The sequence below is a fragment of the Melospiza georgiana genome, chromosome 12, assembly GCF_028018845.1.
Source record: "Melospiza georgiana isolate bMelGeo1 chromosome 12, bMelGeo1.pri, whole genome shotgun sequence".
Taxonomy (NCBI): domain Eukaryota; kingdom Metazoa; phylum Chordata; class Aves; order Passeriformes; family Passerellidae; genus Melospiza; species Melospiza georgiana.
In genome coordinates this window covers 8,509,336-8,531,438 of record NC_080441.1, presented here as the reverse complement: position 1 = coordinate 8,531,438, position 22,103 = coordinate 8,509,336, and the positions used below count along the sequence as shown (strand labels likewise).

General features: G+C 39.7%; 1 protein-coding gene across 6 annotated transcripts in view; it reads left to right on the top strand.

Annotated features, from left to right (window-relative positions):
- Positions 1-22,103, top strand: part of IL1RAPL2 (interleukin 1 receptor accessory protein like 2) — a 332,472-nt gene that overhangs the window by 152,182 nt on the left and 158,187 nt on the right. For 5 of the 6 annotated variants that reach the window (XM_058032763.1, XM_058032766.1, XM_058032765.1 and 2 more), the window contains one exon: positions 17,418-17,691. The exons of the other annotated variant lie outside the window; for it this stretch is intronic. In XM_058032763.1, coding sequence (XP_057888746.1) covers positions 17,418-17,691 — 274 coding nt within the window. The remainder of the gene's footprint in view (positions 1-17,417; positions 17,692-22,103) is intronic. 6 annotated transcript variants of the gene reach the window in all.

Genomic DNA, 22,103 nt, shown 5'->3' with positions numbered 1-22,103 from the left:
TGGATGGGAAATGTCATATTAGCATAGTTGTTTTTCAAGTGTTAGTGTTAACAAAGCTCTTTTGACAAAGTCTGTAATACATAATTTTTCTTACAAAAGAAATCAGAGTTGATTAAAGCATCTTTAATGGCCAGTGAATTGTGTTAGCATATTAATCTGACTGGTGGGCAGACTTTGTCTCCATGAGAAGGCTGTCCTAAGATAGCCTTCACCATCTGGGTGGACACAAGACCAGGGAATGCCTGGCCTTGGCAAAGCTGAAAGAAATGATTTTCAGATGCTTTTTGTAGGAGGACTTCTTTCATTTGCAGCTGATGCTTAAAGAGCCCAGCACTTGGTCTCATCTGACTGTGAAACTTTTGTCAAAGCTCAAAAGAGACTCCATAAAGTTACAGGCATAAAAAATGCTTGAATGATTCAGCCACCTCTTTGTGAACACTGTCTTTCCATCCCCAAAGAATTCCAATCTCTCTTGTACGTGCTCCACCAGGGAACCTTGGGTCTGTATAGCCAGGATATTTTTTGTTGTTGTCTCCCTGCAATAAAAGCAGCAGTCCTCCTGCTGGCAGAGAGGAAAGGTCAAGGTACTTGTAGGAATTCCCACAAGAATGTATAAAACAGAGCAAACACTCATCTAAGGGCTCTTGGGGAGGAAATCAAACTTCAAATTCCAGGTCTTGAAGTTCCTACTATTGTACAGACAGCATGTGAACCTGGTTAAACTCTGTGGGTTGAAACAGTGCAAAAAAAGGTAATCTGTAGGAGACACAAGGGAGGGGAAAAAAAAGAAAAAAATCTTATGGAAGCCTGTTACTTGTGAAAGTTTCAAAAGTCAGAAGGGATGTGATAAACTTTCTTCATTAAATGTGGGCAATGGTAATTAAAAGCAGGAGGATGTTAAGAAGTACAAGATTGCCTACTGTCACAGCAGCCTGAGCTGCTCTGTACAAACTGGTTTTCTGGGAAATAGGATTTAAAATGGGAGTTCTTGAGCTGTGGTCCATACACACCAGAAAGTAACCCCTGCATCAGCTGTAAAACAACAGAAGAGAAACAGTGTGGTATAAAGTGGAGTCAAAAGTGAGAGAAACATTTTAGATGTTAGGCTTACATGGATGTGAAAATGAGTATGGCAGCAGGGTAAGTAGCAGCTGTTTATTGCTTCCCTCAGACCTAGCCCAGGTTTTTCAGTTTGGGACTGTTCCAACTGCCAGCTGATGCCCTCAGTCCACGAGTAATTCTTAGTCCCTTTGGCTTAGATCTAAACCCCAGCTGGGGTTACAGGAGTCACTGTGTCCATCTCCACTGCTGTCCTGAGCCTTCACAGGGGTCCTGTGGTGCATCTCACAAAAAATGTGCAATGTACTCCAGTCACATTTGTGTGGGGAAGGAAGGACTGCCTTCTGTTCTCCAAAGAGGTTTGTTAACATTACTAAAATACATAGTTTAGAGGAACCAGCAATGATAGGTTAGAGTCTATTAATTATTTCCCTTAAGATCCATTCAGGGATGCAGCTCCTGCAGTTTCAGTTGTTTTTGTCATGCCTTAGGCAATACCACAAATATAATGCTCATGTTTATTAATTTACTTCATAATTAAAGAATGGGAAGAACAAAGTACAAAAATAACCTAGTGTACCTGAGTTGCAATTTCCGAAATTCCATCCAAAGATTGTGTTTGAGAGCTGGCTTGCCTCTGGGAGGCAATTCACTTTATGGATTGGACTGGGAAATGTAAGGGAAGGTCATGGTAGGATTTGATTCCAAGCTGCACTACTGCTCTGATTTGTGATGGCAATGTGAATAAGGTGACCACATTCATGGGAAAGTGGTCAGAGCAGGACATTGAAGGTAGGGCAGGAGATCTGCCAGGGATCTGTAAATCAGCTCTCAAAGAGGCAGATATAATTCTTAGTTCTGTGAAACAGATGGATTAAGTTTAATTCAGTTACTTTAAAGAATCTCTTCTCACAAGGCACAGTCTTGTGGCAGGTGAAATTAATGTGTATGAATGTTCTTTATGAAAAATAAATGCATCTCTTTGTAAATCTATCTTTTGCTTTAACAAAGCAAAGATGAAGCCCAGCCATTCCGACATGTTTGGACAAGTATTATCTCCCCTGGGAAGTGCTGTCCCAGTGAATTGGATTGAAAGAGAAGTGCTGTGCTGGGATTTTGGTATTTGTTGTACCATATGGGGCACCTTTACATGTTCTTTGTCATCTTGGCATGCACAAGCCTAATGTGAACCATTTGTTGCTTGCTTCATAGAGAAACTGCAATTACCTTTGTTCTTGGTTTGCTGTTGGGGAGAAATGTCATCTTTAGAGCTGGTGGGGAGTTAAACGTCACTGTGGTCATCAACAGCAGATGGAGGGCAGTCTGTGTGTGAGCAGGTGACAGCCTGACAGCCCTGGGAGCTGCTGCTGAGCAGCTCTATGCATAAACTGGCAATCTGAGCAGGTACCTCCCAGGGTGGGAGCCGAGGAACCAGGCAGGGCTTGGGGTTCCCCCAGGTGAACTTGGTTTCAGCATCTCTAGGGAATTCAGCAATTTAAAGTTTTAGCACTTTCAGGTATCTCAGTAAATGAACTGAATGTTCCTGTTGTTCTTATGGGTTTTGTCTGGAGCTTTAATTAATTATGAGGTGAAATTCTATTTGGATTGGGTCCAGGAATGCTTACTTTTTGTAGAAGTAGTTGGGTTTGAATGTCATTTGAAACTTGCTTGGAGGACCTTGCACTTCATCTGTGTTCTCAGCAGTTCTCAGAGAAGAAACTCTGCATGGTCACCATATTTAAGTGTCATAGGATCACAGCATTATATTCCTGAATTCCTGATAGGATGAAGTATCTTGTGATTGTATGAAATTATGTTTGAATGAAAAGATATGAAAACCATCAGCTCAAATTTCCTACCTGTTCAGGGAATTTACAAAGAGTCCATGTATTGCCTTTTCTGGGAGTAATATTTTTTGTTCATATTATATAAAAGCTGCAGAGCATTCAGAGGAGGAGAATTTTTCCAATAATCAGTTACTTAAACTGAAAATATAAACATTTTTAATGAAGAATAAAGTGAAACACTATGCATTTCAATTTTTCAAATGAGGAATAGATTATAAATCCAGAAACCATGCAGGTGTTTAACTCTTATAGGGAACTGGTACTTAATTATCTTTACAGTCTGGGCCTTAGAAATTGTAATTTCTTTACTACCATAAACAGTTCACCCAAAACTGTGATTAAGGGCTTAGGGAATGTGTAGTTACCTCATAAAAATATGTACATAAATTCTGCTGATTAATTGGACTGTAAAGCACATCCTTATTTATTATTACAAATGAAACTCTAATGCAGTTCATGCAAAGTCTTAAATGAGTGCCATTCTTTTTCATTAGGTAGCTCTTTAAAATCAATAATGTTTTCTTTAAGGGAAAGCTTAGGCTGTTACTAATTTAAATCTCATTAACTTTTGCCTTTTTTTTTTCCTAAAGTTAAATTGGAGCTCTATTTTTCATTTAGATTTGGAGCTGCAGGCTATATGTAATTCCATTTAAAAACCCAAGGTAGACAGGAATAATGTTGGGTTAACAGTTATTCAGAGAACCAAAAATTCATAATATTTAGTGTTCAGTCTACACTTGTCATTTAGCAGTAAATATTTTTCCCAGCACAAAGTTTGAATATGCTCTCCTAATTAATTTAGAGTTTGCAAAACCAGGTTGAAAGTCACTTTTCTTGCACTATATTCTTGTAACCCCAGCCCCCTCTGTCCATGGCTGTGTTTGCATGTCTGGTGGAGCACTGCTGTCATCCTTCACATCCCTCATCTTAGCTTTGCTCTCTGGAGTGCCAAGACTGTTTTAAATATATGCAAAGAGAAGCAAAGAAATGCAGGGTCTGTGATTCCTGCTGAGTGGATTTGTCTCTTCTAACAGAGAAGTTGTTCAATAGCAATTGGGCTATTAGTGGTGCTTTTTGTTATCTAAAGTTCCTAGCTCGTTAATGAGGTTGTACTTGCTTATCTTTCTTACTGAAGACACACTAATCAGTCCCAGGGAAGAGGGAAAAAAATCCAACTCTCATGATTTTGATTACATACTTGGGAATATTTAGCATTAAACAATAACAAAAAAAATTGCATTGTAAAGGTTTATGCAGCCCTAGGCAGTCTGGAGATGGAAAGCTTAGTACAGTTTTTCAAAATAGTGGTTGGCTAGAAGGGTTCTGGCACCATGTTATTCACTGCACATCAAAATTAACACATTACAAGCAGTGGTTACTTTCAATTATGTAAAAGCAGACAAGTCTTTGGAGAGATTAAAATGGGATTTGTAATGGCTTAGGAGAATTCTTAAAATTGACAATTTGACACAGCATGATTTCAGATTATGTGAAATCTGGCATGAGGATATTTATATTTCTGTTTGCAAAGATTCTGTTCAAAGTTATCATGATGGAAATATTTACAATGAAGACATAATAATGTCTTTAATATGTAAATAATTCTAATTGCGTTTCTTACACTGTCAACCTCCCAGTGAAATATCATTTATTTCACAAGTGACACATGAAAAATGATTGCATTTGTGATAGTCTTATTTTTAACAGAAATACGACAGTCTTTATCTTTGAAGAAGTCCCCTTTATCAGCAGTTCCCTTAACACAGTTTGCATGATGCCTGCATCTCTATTTCTGATTCAGATCCCTGCGTCTAACAGAGCCTCTCTCTGTTTTATTCTTCTTCCCCTCTCACAAAGAGGGTTTGCTGTGGGGACGTGCTCATCCCCCAGCACTGCAGGATGCAGAGGTTGTGTGGGGTGCACTGATCTCCGTGGGAGCTGGATGCCATCCACACCTCTGAGGCTGGACCCTGTATCTTGTGAAAACAAGAATGATTTGTTGCCATTAAATTCTGCTTTAACCTTGATTAGAGCACATTCAAACTGCTTTTTTTTTTTTTTTTTTTTTTTTTTTGTGCCCGAGTAACACGTGTTAGTCTGTCAGACACCTTTCACTTCACTTCCCTGTCTGTACCCAAAATCCTTACCCTGAGGTTACATGCCTCCTGTGTGCTTTTTCCTCTCCAGCTGGGAACAGTCATTTTCCTCTTCCTTCAGATGTAGAGCTGGACAGATGACAGTTCTGTCATCCCAACTAAAAAATCTGTCACTGTGAGCTGAAAAAACAATGCAGTCAAAACAATAATAAAATTGGGTTGAATTAAATAGAGCATTTTTAATTGGGAATGCATCCACTCAAAACACTGTGTGTCATAATTAATCCTCCCTCCCATCTCCAACTTCCCCACTGGGAAACTTCCCCACTATTTGCTGAATTCTGCTTGTGTTTAGCAGGGGCAGTGAGGGAAGGATCAGGGACCTGATCAGGATCAGCAGACCGGAGAGGCAGGAGCCCTCTGAGAGGAGTGGGGACAGCCTGCCCTGAGCAGGGATGGGAGTCCCCCAGGCACTGAGCATTTGCAGCTTCAAACTCACTGAGGTAGCTTCAGCCAGGCTTGGAAATGAGCCCCCTCTCTATGAAGAAGATGGAGGGGAAAAAGAAGGGATCCAGCTTTGCATTTCTGTCCTGTCTTCCCTAATCACTGTGAGGTTTTTTTCTGTTTAAGAATTGAAGTACTGATTTTCCATATTTCAAAGGAGGGTTTCTTAAGTGGAAGACATAGTGGTTTTCTTTGGGGTGATCCTTACAGTGGCCAATCCAGGTGTAGTCATCTCTGTGCTTTGCCTTATTAAGAATTTTTAAATATTCATCAAACAGTTGTCTTCAAGCTGTCATGGCAGTCAATTCCCAAGGCTGGGACAGGAAATGATGGAATGCGAGTTAGGATGGGAGTGAGTGAGCAAATGAGTGGTCTCCACATTCCTCACTGAGTATTGGGTAACCAGTGGGGAGACATTAATTAAACATGTTGCTCCAATTGTGTGATTTTTCTGGTTTATCAGTAGCTCAGGTGGAGGGTTTTAGGATGAGTTTCAGAGTGTTACAGTTGTGCTGTGATGATTTAATAATGATGTGCTGATGGATTAGGGGGCTGCAGGGCAGTGTCCCACCTGGAGGACGTGTTGACATCCAAAGAAAGGCCTGAGGTGCCAAGAGCTCTCCAGCTCCCTTCCTGTATTCTCAGCTCCTACCTTTGCTCAGCCTCAGCCCTGGAGCTCAAACATCTCCATCTTCCATCCCCTTTCAGAGGAACAGGCAGCAGCTGCATGTTTTGTGTTTTGCAGTGAGTCGAGGCCATTGAGGATGACAGGAGGCCCATGAATAAAACACAGACTTGTTTGTTTTGTGCCATTCTGAGCAAATGATGTATTAGTAATGAAGTATTTGTGGTTTGTTACTTTTGCTTACTAATAAATGAAATCTTCCTGTTCCCAGTTTTGTTTTTGGCTCGTGAAGTTACAGGGAAGTGTGAGGAGAAGGAAGAAAAAAAACTGGGCTGGTTTGGGCTCTGTCTGCTTTATGGAGGTTCTCATTTAAAGACAGCCACTGCCTTGTGTCAGTTTGAAGCAGGGCCAGTTTTAGTGGGATTTCAGTCAGTGTCGCCTCTGCTCTGAATCTCCTGAGTAAAGACTTTGAAAAATTATTTGAAATAGGATGAAGTGCTTAGGAATGGGACCATATTGGGAGCTGCAGTCCCACTGATGACAAAATGGCCCCTCTACCCCAATAGGGGATGATCACTGGGGCAAGAAAGGAGCAAGGTCTCAGGAATGGGACCTTGAGAGGGGACTGAGAGGAGTGGTGGTACTGGTGACCAGTCCTGCTCGGAGTCAGGGCTCACAACTCATCTGGAAGTGGGTGGGGATTTGGGGAACCTGCAGGCCACAGGGAAGGCTGGGATGCCAGTCCTCCCCGAGGGCCTTTTTTCAGAAAAGGGGGTCGATGTGATCCCACCAACATGACCCTTGTTCTCATTGAAGGTGAGGGGCTGCCAGTGGATGCAGTGCTGTAAGATGTTGCTACTGGCAGCTTTTAGAAAATGGATATGTAAATGTAAAGGTGTTCCTAAGCAAATGTGCAATTCTGTGTTCCAGAGCACAGCACTGCATTGCCACTTTACCTAGAGAGATTTGTCTCTTGCACAGGTAGCTCTTGTAATGGCTCATTTTTCAATCATCCTTCATTTTTCTTTCATACATGTAATTATAATGGCTTGCAATTGGAATAAACCTGTTTGTTTCTTCTAAATAGAAACAAGTCTTAAGAACAATGTTTACTGTTTAAAAACATCTAATTTTGAAATCATTTCATCATTCATCACTTACAGAAATTTTAATCAAATAACCCACTAACACTTCCATTCATGACTATCCTGTAAAAGCAAATACTCTTTTGATTTGTGAATGTTCATTTTACTGAAATGGAATCTGGTGTGTTCTGCAGTCAGGACAGCTTCCTATTTCAATTCTGCTGCATACGTGCAGATAATGAATTAAAATGAGAGGAGGAATTACAACCTAGGTTAGAGTGTGGGTCACAACCTTTTCAAACAGAGGCCCTCCTGTCATGCAAGTGGAAATGGTAATTGGCTCACTGCAGCTGAAATTATCCATGCCAGATAACAGGAAGAATGGCACAGCAATTGTAGAATGGCAAGTGTGTCCAGATACCCAAAGGTAAATGTGTAGAGTCGAAGCAAATGACCAAAGCTAGTTATTTGTTGCAAGTAAATTAGATGAACTTGACTTGTTCCCTTCTATTTATGTGCATGTCCTCATTGAAAATTGGGCATTCTCTCTCTCTTTTTTTTTTTTTTTTTTTTTAACATTGCTATGTGTTCATCCAGTACTTTACAGATATCCAAGCCCCAAAACACTCATTCTACCCAGTGTGTTTGTGACGGGAAACCAGTTATTTAAAACATTTGGTAATCTTCTGATGGATTGATTGCATCTTTGTAAGCTAGAAAATAAACTACTAGAATAGTGCTGGTGTGCACCCAGATCTAGCTATTTGTGAGAAAGGCTCCCTCTATGTGTCTGTGGATTGTGAAGGGCTATGTTGGTTGTAGGACAAACCATAGGGTCAGGTGGGTTGGAAGGGACCCCTGGAGATCTGGGATGATGGCACAGCTGGGCAGGAGCATTGGTGAGGCACAAGTTGCTCATGGTAAATGGAGAATTTGAGTCACCAGAAATGTCCCTGCTGAGGTGTCCAGTGAAAGATTGCTTAACCTTGCACAGACACCACAGAGATCATCCCCAGGAATAACTCAGTCCTGCTTTCCTCTGGTGGTGGACTCTTTTCATATCTCCTTTCTCTCTTTTCCTGTTGAGCACTCTGCCTCTGCCACAGGGGAGGTGTGGTAGGAGCTCTTACAGCAGACCTGTGTCTCTCAAGGATTCTCCTCTACAGACAGCAGAAGAAATGAATTTAGCCCTCTATATTCAACAGGGAGCCCAGCCCATCTTCCTAACCTAATCCAAACTCAAGAGGACTGTGCCCTCAGAGCAGATAATCCAATTCAAACTGTCCACATACTTGAAAAACAGATGCCAGATAAAATAATCTTGTGTATGTACACTGGTTATTCTACCCCACTGGGGCTACCAAGTTAATAGAGGTTCATTCTCTTTCATTTTAAATTCCTTTACTCACAATTCTTTCCTAGTACTCCCTTCTGGGAATTTCAAGCAGTGGATATAGTTTTCTAATTGTGTGATTACTTGAGACTGCAGCTGCCTGATCTGGGAGCTAGTTTTCATTTACTTTACCTTCAGTAACTTTATTCAAAGAAACTAATGAAAAGAGAATCATCAATTATTGAAATGAATTCAGCTTTGTTCCCAAAGTTTGCATGGTGCTAAAGACATGAAACAGAACTGTGTGAAATTTCACATGGTTATTAATGTAGTTGACTGGAGAATATTGAAAGTGTCTTGGAGAGTGTCCTTAAAGAGCTCATGTGTAGTCAACAACACTTAAAATATTAAATGCACATACTTTCAGGTATAAAGTGTGTCTTCAGTGTTTTGCTCCTTACCCAAAATTGTGTTAGGATTAAACTTTTATTTATAAATGCAAAGAAATATTTCCAGTCTGTTATTATACTTGTTACTGGTATCAGTTACGGTTCTCCCTTAGATAGTGATTCTTCTTTCTTTCCATCTCCTTTGCCTGAATTTAGTTATGTGCACCAAAGAAGTCTCAGAGATGCTGGGAAATCTCTCCTTGAGCTTTTCCATCATTTATTATTTCCCTCAGGATTCCAAAGAGCTAACAAAAATGCCAACATGCACTGTGAAACATGCTAGTAAAAAAAAAAGACATTTTCCCCCTATTTTGAAGCTTGGAAAAGGGTAGTATTTTTGTTTACTAGATTTTGTGGACAAGAAAAGAAAAAAAACATCTTCAGATGGGTTTCAGATCTGGATGAACACAAGTTTAGAGCCTTTTGAATTCATACCAGAGTTTGCAGTGATTTTTTGGTCATTTGAGTTGTTCATCTATGGAATTTAAATTTTAGAATTTAAACAGGGAAGTTTTGTTACTTGTTCAGTCCAAGAAGCAGATGTAACTTCAAGTACCTGATCTGGCCACTTCAATCTACAGCAACAGTCTTTCCTTGCTTAAGATAATGTTCCCAAGCTTTTTGGTGCTAAATTAATCATGTTATTTCCTAACTGACTTTGAAGACATAGGTATTAATAGATCCTCAAAGAAGTTTAGCATTTTGGATATCTTGTTTGCTGCAGATCACCCGCTTGGGTTTACTGCCTTGGAGCAAAGAGGGAGGCTGGGCAGAGGCAGGAGATTTGTCAATGACCTTTCCTACAGCTCTTCCAAACCTGCTGCCCCATGGCAGGAGGGGAACTGGAGTGGGAAGGGTGGGGGCCAGGCAGTGCTGGGGGTGCTGAGAAGGCAGGACAGGCTGGGGCACATGCCTTGAACCCATGGCTGGGACTTTACAAAATACATGAAAGAATGAAGCCATGAAATATGATTTCTTATGTTTTTTTATTGTTCATGTCCTGGCTCTACTGCTGTTGATTTTCAAGGTGCCTTTTACATTGTTTTCTAACATGGTGACAGCTGCAGAGAATCAAGGCATTACACTGACTATTTTAAACCAAACCACTTTTATAAGTTCCAATTTCTGTACTGTTTACTTCAACATAGGCTCTTTAAAAACCTGCCAGATATTGAAGTGATTAGGAGATCAAGGTCACCAAATACTCATTTTTAGGGTGAATATGCTGCATTTTAAAGAGATGCTTTAGTGCCTTTCCCCTCTCTTTCTCTGTGCTCAGCAGAGCGATCAGCTGAACACAAAGAGCAGAGCTTTGGAAGGGCACTTCAGGTTCCATCTGTCTCTGGGAACATCTGACTTGGAAGAGGTAGCAAAGAATGTGATGAGAACAGAGATTTCCTTTCCATCACAGAATGTGTCTCAGACCTCCCTGTCTCCAGCAAAGTCTTAACCTGCCAGCTGTGATTTGCTCTCCTCTCCATCAGCAAGCGTTCCAGAAAGCCCCTGTGATAAGGTGCCACCTGAAAAGCTGGCTCTGACAAGTGCTACAGGATGAAATGCCCCTGTCCAGTCACTTCTACTGATGCTGCTCCAGCATTTTCAGTCTTCAAGTATAATTTCTAAGCCTTGACCTCATTAATATGCCATTGCCCCTGGAAGCTGAGACTTTGTTCAGGGGTTTTTCTCTCCCATGAGAATTTTGGTGATCTACCAGTATGTTCTTTCTTTTGCATTTTCAATATAAGGCTAAAATGCTCCTGGCTCCCCATGCTTATGTAATTCAGGGCAGAGCAATCTGTGGTTATTTGAACCTCTGGCAGTATATATTTACAGTGAGTTTGACCTCAAAGGAAATGATGAGTGTTCGGCTGGAATATTTGACATTTGACTTGGGTTGTTTAGCTGTGAATCATAAGAAAAGCTGGTAAAAAAAGAAAATGAAACATACACAAGTCTGAAAAATCTTTTAGTTCATCCTACAGAAATTTGAAGCTTTGATCAAAATTAGGGAAAAAAATTAGGTAGTGTATGTGGATGTTTAAATGCTTTTTTCCTTATTTTTGGCCCAGATTTGGAGAGACATTAGCATGTTGCTAAATTCAGTGAAGATTTTTTGCACTCATCATTACTTGGCTTAGGAATTTTGGAATATTTGCACTTTTATATGCCTTGAAAGTCCCAAACATTTTCACCAATAAGTTTGAATAGTCTAATTCTTGCTGGAAAATATTCAGAAAATGAGATCAGAGTAGAGAAACTACAAAGTCTGTGAGTGAGCCTATTATTAGATACTGTGTTTCTACAGCAAAAAAAAAAAAAAATTATAGCTGAAACAAAGTGTTACTGTCATAGAAGAATTAGTAAGAGTTACTGACGGGGTTGTAGGAGAAGCATGACAACATTCACCCATCTTGAACCACAAACTTGTTTTTGCTCAGGATTTGTTGTATTCTAAGTGATCTTATCTCCAACAGATAAATTTTTTTGGTTTTGTGTCCCTCAGGGGAAAAATATTTGAATTTTTTCTAAAATGCACTTCAATATGTGGACAGAGAGTCAAAACCTAGAGTCTACTCAGTTCAAAGAAGGGTAAAACTCACAGAAAAGAGGTGTGACACATTTTTCCTGAATTTCCCCCTTTTATCCTCCCGGCCTGCTCTTGGAAATGCTCTCTGCTCCTGGACAAGGCCACCTTCCACTCCCCTCTGGAATGTTGCCAGCATGGGCTTCTCCTTCTCCCCTGTAAAGCCAGGTGACTTGCTCTTCATGGCAGAGATACTGGCTCAGATGTCTCTCAGTGGAGAGAATTTTTATTAACAGTTATTCGAATGTTCTTTCATCATCCAGTTGGGTCAGTCAGCTAAGATGAGGCAGCTCCACTCACAGAGATCTCACCACGCTTTGGAGGAAACATCCATGATTTTGAACAGTGCACAAAGAGAGAGTTACTTGCAATGTGTTCTCTGACCAGCAAATGTGGGTCTGAGCACTGGAGTATTTGAAGAATTCTCAGAAGGTGTGGTGGTTGCTGGCAGTTTTTAGGCAGCTCAGGTCCCCAGCAGCTCCTGGTGGGAGGAGCAGGGAAGGGCTCTGGGAGGAGGCCGGGGACTCACACTGGGCTCTGCTGATGTTCAAATCTCACATGGCAGTGCCAGGCTGTGATGAGAAGCTGGCAGAGGTCTGCAAACACTGCAGCAGCATTAGCACAGTGCAGTCAAAAATTCAGGGAAGTGAAACCAATTACATTTGGTGAGGCTGATCCAACACCCTGACCCTCGAGACAACCACAACCAGCCAAAGCTGCTGAAGGCTTTACTGTGTGTGCTCAAATGCAGGGCATGTTCCCTTTCCTCCAGAATCAAGATCTGAAAATACCAAGTTGCCAAAAATTCATAGGCTGTAACTGATTTCTCCCTTTTAAGACTCTAAAAAATTTGCATCTCTCTTTGGACATTCTTAATGGAGTGCATCTATCATTGCTACGTGTCTGCAAACCCTGAGCATGATGGATATCAGTTCCTGGACTCTGCTGTCCTACAGCTCATATATACATAAAAATACAACTCTTGTATTAGAGGAATGGTGCTTTTATTTCTGACTATGTACCTACAGTCACAAGCATTGCCTGCTTTGCAGAGCAATAAATTTAATACATTAGCCAGTGAATTATTTTTTAATGATTTATTTGTAGACAATTTCAATTTAAAATGAGATTTTCAGGTAACAAGGTAGGCAAACATCTTTAACAATGCCACAATATAAATTGCTGTAGCTGACAGATCCCTAGAAAAATTATAACAGGCAGATGCGCAATGCAAAAAATTATTCATGTGACAGCAATCAGAAAGACAAATTACTTAGAGACGATGTACATGCTCCTCTATAATTGCTTATAAATTATTATGGTTCATGTTTAAAAGCATCTAGACTCCCTAGACAACTAGATTTATTTAAAATAAGAGTAATGGGAAATTGCCAGGAAATGTTGAGGAAGAAGATGCAGTACATGCTTTGGGTGATTGCTAACATAAAAGTACAGTAACTTATTGTCAGCCAACTCAATCTATATTTTCCTTAATAGTTTTGTAGCCTTCATTTTCAATTCACTCTGTGCTCAGGTTGCAGTGGCCTGGGTAGGTAACTGGGATGGGCCCAGTGGGGCTGCACTGTGATTCACTGCTGCTGTGTTTCCCAGCTTGTGGAGGGCACAATGGGAGGCTGTTCTGCAACCTTGCAGGAGACAGCGCTCCTGAGCACTTCCATGTGCTATGCAATAGGATTGAATTTAGTCAGTTGGGGTAGAAGGTATGCTAAGGGGATGGGGAAGATTGACAGATAGGTGGGCAAACCACTTTTCCTTAGGAACCTGGGATGAAAATGGGACAGTGTTTCCCATATTTTCTTAGTGTTCCAAATTAAAAAAAAAAAAATCTTTTTGGAAGTGTGTAAAGTACATCCACAATAGACAGGATTTAATTTGAATGAGCTTTCAGTCAGGCACTTACCAGGTGATTACACAGTAGCAGAGAAATAGTGTATATACATTTATTATATCAGTGCCTCTCTAATGCTAATATTTTTCACACCAACCTGATTATATTACATATTGAGAGCTAGCCCAACAAAAATGACAGCAAACTTTGTTCTGGATAATAGAGTGCTGAACTCCACCTAAGCAGCTCCAGTCATTTGTGATGACAGCTTGGAGAATACTCCAAAGGAATCTAACAATGCTCACGCTCCAGTGACTGACAGCACGGCAAGAGGAAAAATTCCAGTTTCCATGTGAGTGCAGGGAGCCTGACCTAGATTTTAGCCTCTACAGCTTCAGAAGAGGAAACATTCTTACCTGTGTATTTAACAAGAAAAAAAGAGCAAGGGGAAAAAGTCATCTCCTGTTTGATTAGTCTTTCTTCAATAATTAAGACTTAGCTTTTTCTGTGAGACTTCTCCCCTCTGCAGATGTCATCAACACTATAATGACTGGTTGCTCTGTTCCCTGTGTGCTCTTCTCTCTGTAATTACCCCCTCCTGGCCTGCTGCAGGGAGAGCTGTCACAGGGGAGCAGCTGGGACAGACAGGCCCATGGGCAGCAGCCTGCCTGAACCTTCCCCCTCCACCCCACTCCCTGGTGGGGTCAGCTTCCTGTGGGCTGTTCAAATTCTTTCTTTCAGGTACTGTTAATAGGGGAAAAAAAGTCTCTAGTGTGAATTTCCTCTCCTTTCTTTTGTTCCTTGGGATGCAGGTGCTATGCTGGGCTCAGGTCGCCGTGTCTGGCGGCTCCACTGGAGCGCTGGCAATGGCCAACACAGCACTGGCCCCACCATTGTGTTGTCCCCTGGGGGCAGCTGGGGAGGGTTTTTAGCCACTCTGGTCACCCTGATAAATTACTGTTCAAATGCCTTTTATCTATTCCACTGTGCTTCCTATACTTCTGCAGCTCAAATTCTGAAATTAGAGTAGTAGAGAAATGCACACGAGAAGGGAAAAGAAATTTTCAAATGAAAGTGGAGGATGAAGCAGATTGAATGACAAAGATTGAATGGAGGATTGCTTAGTGTTCATTTGAGCTGTGGTTTGACAAGTTGTTTGGTGTGGATATGGGAGAAATTTAATTGAAAGTAGGGTATTTTCAGCTTCCAAATTTGGATTTCCATATTGGGTCTGCTCCTAACTACAGAACTCCTACTAATTGTGACTGTGCTCTGTGAAATAAATGAAAACCTGACACTCGGGTCTTTGATCCACAACCTTTCCATGTGTGTCTCATTGTTAGTTATTCTTTGTTGTGGTTCAACTTTGTTGAACCAGCACAGATTTGAAAGCATTAGATGATGTGACAGGATTTGATTGACACAAGAGTGACAGAATTAATTAGATCAGCTGAATTAATTAGATCAGCTGGATTGGTTTGGATCTAAATTCCAGTTCTGGACACCCATATTCATTCAAACTTATGGCTCTACTTAGACTTCTGTGACTTTGCTACATCACAAGAGAGAAGGGTGCCTTTGAGAATATCTATGTGTCCTGGAGAACAAGAGATGAGCCATCTGGAGAGCTCAGCATTGCCTTGCACATCCCTTGCTGAGAGAAGGCAGCTGTGAGCTCTGCACTGTTCTTCAATTGTAAATCACAGCAGCCTAAAGAGCAGGACTTAAAAAAAGCACAGAGGATTTCAGAGGAAGCTCTGTGGGGAATACAATGATACCCACTCATGTAAAAGTCCTGTCACCTATATAAAATAATTCATGGTGTCAGAACCAGGGATTTAATATAAAAGTGGATTGGATGGGGTTGTAGGACTGGGAGAACCAGGCTCTTTCTCCAGCTCTGCTGCATGTTGCCCATGTCTGTGCAGCAGCACAGAGAGAGGTCAGTGTGATGTTTCTTGGGCTCCTGGCAAGGGCATGTTCAAGTTACAGTATGCAGCTTTGGTCATGGTGAAGGATGGTACAAACCAGGAGGAGATGCACTGAGAACAAATGCTGCAGTACAGGATTTTCAAATAAGGATTATCCAAACTTGTCCTGTTGTGTGTGGCACTGTTAGTGGAAGGACACAGCGGAAGCAGTGAGGAAGAGGAACATCAGTAAATTGCTGCTGGCCTTTCAGCTGATGTCATTAACAGCAGCCATTAAAAGCAACGAATTTTAATTTAAATCAGTAGGATGTTGTCAGCAAAATGAGAATGAAGATCAAAATTAAAGTTAACTGGAACAGTGTGTACATAAGTTGAGGTGAAGGGTTGATTTGGGGGCTTTTTTGATGAAGAAAGACATCGGCTGGCACAAACGGCTGCTGCTTTTGCACCTGCCTGTGGGGTGAGGGGCAGGAACAGGAAACACCCTGGGGGAAAGGTGCTCCATGATATCCCTTCACCTGTCAAAACTGTCAGGAGTAATGTTTTGAGTAATGGGCTTTCCTTCCCTCCTGAGCTTATGTTAGTTTTTCTTTTTACAGGTTTTGTTTTGCAGCAAGATGTTATATGGAAGTTTATATACCAGAAAAGTATTAAAGTGATCAGTGTCAACAAGTTTAACACATGCTGTATGTGATCACAGTACACTTAAAGCTGATTTACTGTGATGGGAAAATTAAAACCTTCTGTTTGTCACAGTTACTTCTGAATGATTAAAGAGAAACATGAAAACTTGGTAAACATAATTTAGAGGCTGTAAAAGTTACTAAAAGTAGGATCAGACCTGATACTCCATGTACAGAAATTTTTGCTGATTACCTTTGTTTAGGAAGTAAGATAAGAAATCACTTGATGAAAGAATGCAATTGATAATGTGAATGAAATGAAGAGTGTATGAGGATATCCAACAATTATAGTTTGATAATTGATACTGTAAATGCAGAAGAGGCAACTTAAGAGTTATCTGGTTGAATTTGAAGTGCTGCAGTAAGGGTAAAATTGTTCCATTTACTTGTTGCTTAATATGATCAATAAATTCTAAACCCTACATATTTAATGAATTCTAATTATTTTAGGTATTGTGTTTGCCTTTGGATGATCTGCCCTTGAAATATTTTTATATTTCTGATTTTCACACTGATACTTTTTCTAGCAATGAAGAAGATTGAATTAAAAGGTCTCTGATATGTGATATGTTGATATGTGTGCATGGGCTAGGGCTGTATTGTACTAAGATAATAACAATGGGAGAAAAAATTGTAGGGAGACTAATCTTTTATTAAACTGTCTGATGTATGTTAATTTTAAAGTGAAGTATTAAGAAAACTGTTTCAAAAGTTTTTGCTGAACAGAACATCAAAAGCAGTCCTTTTTTATTTGAATGACTCCTGTATTAAGTTTGATTGCATAGGCAGCATGTTGTAATTGTATCCTGTTGTGTATAATACAGACCTCTACAGTTTGAGTAGGCTGTAGGTAAAAAACCCAACTATGTGGAACTGCCTTGAAAGAAAAATTATAAATGTCACATCTGTTATTTGGGGATATTTTTGCATAACTAACAGAGGTTGATGGAAAAGTTTTAAGGGATAAGACTGGCATCAGATGCCAATGTACATTTTCTTTCCACAAGGAATTGGAGAATTCAAAACTGGTTTACAGAAGCAAGTAGTTAAGGTGCAAAACATTTGGCTTATTTAATAAAGAATTAGTGTTTTGGGGATGAAAGTAATGATATTCTAAAGAAGTGGAACTGAGCAAGTTCAGTGTGCTCTATTTACTGTCTGCACATTCCAAGTTAGATGTAATTAAAAAAGGTGTTTGAAACCTCTCAGTTGCCAATAACTGCTTTAGGTTTTTCATATTACCCTGAAACAATTCAGCACACGCCAAAAGCCATTTCTTTTAATGCACTGTATTGCATTTCTCAAGCTGCCTTTCACTATATTGGAAAATGTATCTGTGTCTAATATTTCTTTATTATTGTTTTGCTTTCAGTTGATGGTTGCATTGACTGGTCAGTGGATCTCAAGACATACATGGCTTTGGCAGGTGAACCAGTCCGAGTGAAATGTGCCCTTTTCTACAGCTATATCAGAACTAATTATAGCATGGCCCAAAGCACAGGTCTTAGGCTTATGTGGTACAAAAACAAAGGAGATTTAGAAGAACCCATTATATTTTCTGAAGTTAGAATGAGCAAGGATGAAGATTCCATATGGTTTCACTCGGTTGAGCTGCAAGACAGTGGTTTCTACACATGTGTTCTGAGGTGAGTATTAAAGTCTAAATAAGAATGTGGGGATTATTGGTTAATAATGTATGGAGTATTAGATATTGGTTAAAAAATTAATTTTAGCCATTAGAATTTAGATATACATCCACTTAATACATATTAATTTTTTATTCTCATAATTATATATGTCACATAATGCTTTGTCTCAAAATTAGTTTCCCAAGTAATTATAGTTACCTAGTCAAGTAGCTATAATTAATGTGCTTTCACTTAATTACTTCTTTTTTTAAGTACAACATTTGCAAATTCTCAATGTTCTGTAAACCTTCAGAACCTGATACTTCTTAAATCATGAAGTATTTTACGTAAGTACTGTTCTGTTTCAAATCCTCTGAGTTGTTACAGAGTTACAGTTTGAATTATTCTGATGGGATCAGGCCATGGGGAGTTACAGTTCTGTCTGGTTTTGAAGAAATGCTTATTTTAATATACAATTATGATTTATTATAAATTTAAGCAGACCTCATTTGGTAAGACACCAAAATGCCTTTCTCAGAAGTGTCTTGAAACTGTTGGATGAGGCTTAAATTAAACATGTGCTAGAGCTCGTGATTTCCATCATGTAGATGTTGGTGTCATCACTATGCCTAGAATTAGAAGATAAAAAAAAAAGGAGGACTTTTAAAGAATGAATGAATAAATATTCCTTTAATTATCCAGTTTTGAATGAAAAGGAGTTTACAGAAGCTTTGTATGATTTGGTTTTAAACTATTCAGGTTCAGATAATAAGTTTTCTTCATCCTTGTGTGCTGTTCCATACTGAAATTAGACATGTTTCATGAATTAAATAACAAGTATTGCAGCAAATAACAGCACTGTTCAGAACCCAGAATTTACTCTCTGTCCGTCTCTGCTGAGTCTTGCTGCCTCAGCTGCCTCAGACCATTGTGATTCTGAGGAATGCTGCTTAAATCAAAGACTGTGCCCTGGATTGTGGTGGTTGTACTGAGCACCAATGTCCAGTTTAAATATTGGATGTATCTACCTAATGCAGCAGTTGGATTGAGTTGCAGCCTTTGGAGCTGGAGTTTTATCAGCTCCTCTGTCAGAGGTGGGGTGTGATGTGAAGGCCCTGATTTTGAAATGTTACGGGAAGATGGTGATTTGTATGTTTTAAGGGAGCTGTGCTTTTTTCATAAGAAGTCATTGTTGTGATAATCAAGTTACTAGTTTAATACTCTGAAACATTCTTATGCAAATCCTTTGTGAAAAATAAAGAATTGATCTTGGATCAAATTCTGGGGCATACTTTTTTACTGGGAAATTTCAAAACTCTGCTCATTTACATGACAAAGTAATTTTGGTAACAAATGGGCAAGTTCTTGAATAATTCATGGCTTTTCTAATTTTCAGCTAAAAACTATATGACATGCTTATTGGAAGGCATTACACAGCAACAAGATCTTCCTTGTCAGTTATGCAGTTTCCTTGCTTTGACTAGAACTTTTTTACATAATTACAGATATTTTTGCCTTTTTCAGATTTATGTCAGAGTGCAGAATAATATGTGTAGTGGTTACAGATAAAAGACTCAATTTCTTCCTTTACTGAATTATTTTTTTCTTCCAAAAGCGTGGCACTGTATCCTTGCTGTTATTGTTTATGAAACCATAGGAGGCTTAAAATAGCAGAGGATGTAGCAATAGTAATTGATTTTAATTTCATTAAAATTGAGCTAGATGTAATGTTCTGAAATGTGATTACATTTCTGTGGGAGACTATCCACACCATTAACTGTGTAATTTCAGCTTTATTAATCCATTTTTTTTTGAGGGGGATAAGCAGATGTTTGTGTTTTAGTCATTAACCAGATTCACCTGCTTTATGAGAGTTAAGAGGTCACAAATGAGAGCAGTAATTTTAGAATATGATTTTATTTTCTAGAAGCATTAACAATCTCTGTTACAAATGCCATCTTTTGTAGACTGAATTATCAGAGACTGGTAGATACAACTTGATGCAGTGGAAATGAAGAGGTGACTGTCTCCATCAGTGTGCAACACTGGCTTTAGGGTTACATGCATAGCTGAGCTTTTTGGTTTGGTAGCTGAAAGAAAAAAAAACTGAGGAGGAAAATGCTCTTGATTCAAGATAAATTTAAAACTTTTTCTCAACAGAGATTTTTTCATCCAGGTTCTTTACGAGAAAATCAGAAGCAATTCAATTTTAAATTGATGTCTTTCTAGCCACTCACCATGGACATGTGAAGCTCTGGTACATCTCCCTGTGCTGTCCAAAGCATGAAATCCCACATTTGCATGTCCCAGTGGCCATTTCCACCACTTAAGTCACCACTTCCAACCTTGGAAGTGTTCTGTTATTTGTGCTTGTCTTTGCAGAAGGATGCAAGGGAGTGAGATGCTTAGATGTGGTGCTAGGGCCAAGTGGGATGAGGGGTCCTCATCCCAGAAGTTCCTGGGTTGAAATGGTGGACTCAGTCTTGATCTGGGAAGGCAATAGTGAGAGCTTTAATTTACACTCTCCCAAATTGTTACTTTTTTCCCAGTCAACACAAGATGACAGATAAGAAAACTGTATGGGGAAAATGTCAACTGAACTTTTCACTGAATTTCTTATTCGTTGAAATGTTTTTTCTTGATTCTTAAAAAAAACAAAGGCAAAACTCTTTTTCAGGAAGGTGCATTTTCTGGTTTCTCACATGTGCTCATAGGATCAAGGCATGACTATCAGTGAAGCAGTGTGAAGGAATTTTTCAGTACCTGCTTGAAAAGGGCAGGTATGAGAAGGTGAAGGATAGGCTGCTGTGACAGTGATTTGAAGATAGGTAAAAATTAAATGTGTCAGTGAATTCTTTCTTATACAGAACTGTCATTTCAATAATCATAATGACTGTTTTGTAAAAAACCTGTAATACTGCATAAAATTAAGGAGTATTAGATCAGCCTTTATAAATGAGATTGCTTCTCTGGATTGAAGGGATTTGATATCATAATTTAAATGTTGCCTCTCCTTTATTAACCAATTAAACATTATTCCATAGACAGGTATGGGGGTGTGTGTATAATAGGAGGAACTTATTGGTGCATTAAAACCTACTTCTCCCTTCTCACAATGCATTTTGGCATTGAGCTCATACTCAGAGGCAAACTGAAGTGTTATATTTTTCTCCAGTGTTAAGCATATGAAAAGGTCCAGATTCTGCAAGGACTTTTAAGAGTGCAGAGTCCAGCTGTGTTAGTTAAGCCATGTGAATTCCAAGGGTCTTCTTTGTTCTTGGATGCCTTTTCTGTGTCAAATCAGGGATATTGCTGTTACATCCAAGAGGCATCCTAAGAAATAGATAGCTGTGTATTTCATTGCAGTTCCCAAGTAAATGCTGCGATGTTTGTATCATGACTTTACAGGCCAGTGTGGAAATGCTGTGTTCTGGAGGTCTCCTTCCAGTACATATCCTGGATATGCCATTCGTCTTCCAGCACCCCCCAATGCTACTTTCAGATAAAGCTGTTGGCATTTCTATTATGGAGGTTTGATGTTCTGGGATTCTCACATCAGCACTCTGGATTGCAGATTCTTCACTGAAGAATTCAGAGATGAGCTTCAAAATCATGAAGCATCAACTCAAAACATGGAAATTACACTCAACCTAAATGCATAGGGTGGCCCTAAAGTTCTGAATATGTAGGACAGTCTTTTGCCAGATCATGGTCTGCTTTTGCTCTCTGAACAAATACATCTGTTTTTCTGGGTAAAAAGCCTGGTTTTTAAAGACAGAACAAGAACTGGGCCAACTTAGATCATCTTCACCTGGTGAAAGACAAGAAGATGAGCTGAGGAGGAAACCTCAGCAAAATTTAGCCTAAATTTGCCCTCGTCCAGGGACTGCTCATGGAAACCTTCTTCTAACTAGGCTCAACTCCAAACCAAACTGTAGTCAGGATTTAAAGACTAAAACCAGTAAGAGTAAAAAACATAAGTACATATTTGCTGTTAATTAACTGTTGGTGAAATAATCTTGGTTCCCATAATGAGAATAAGAAGGGTAGAAAATCTGAGCCTCAAGAGGGTGCAGGGGAGCAGGAGGTGAAAATTTGTGGTCATCAAACTGACTAATGAAGCTAAGCCTTGATTTTTGTATAGGATGCACAATAACGAGGGAGTGAGGGTCTTGAATGCCTATGGGGAATAAGCTTGCAGATCTTTAATACCAGCATTTGATGCCAGAGAACTGCTGACAAATCAAGTTAGAAAATCTGTGTGTCCTTCTTCCCTTGCTGTATCCCTGCATGCACAGTTCTTAATGGAGAGCAGCATTGCTATGGCCATGCACAGAGGAATTGAGCCTTTGCTGAGCCATTGGTGAGTTATTGAGATACCACTTTCTGAGCAGTAATAAAATAGAGCAATAGTAGATTTTAAGCGTTCT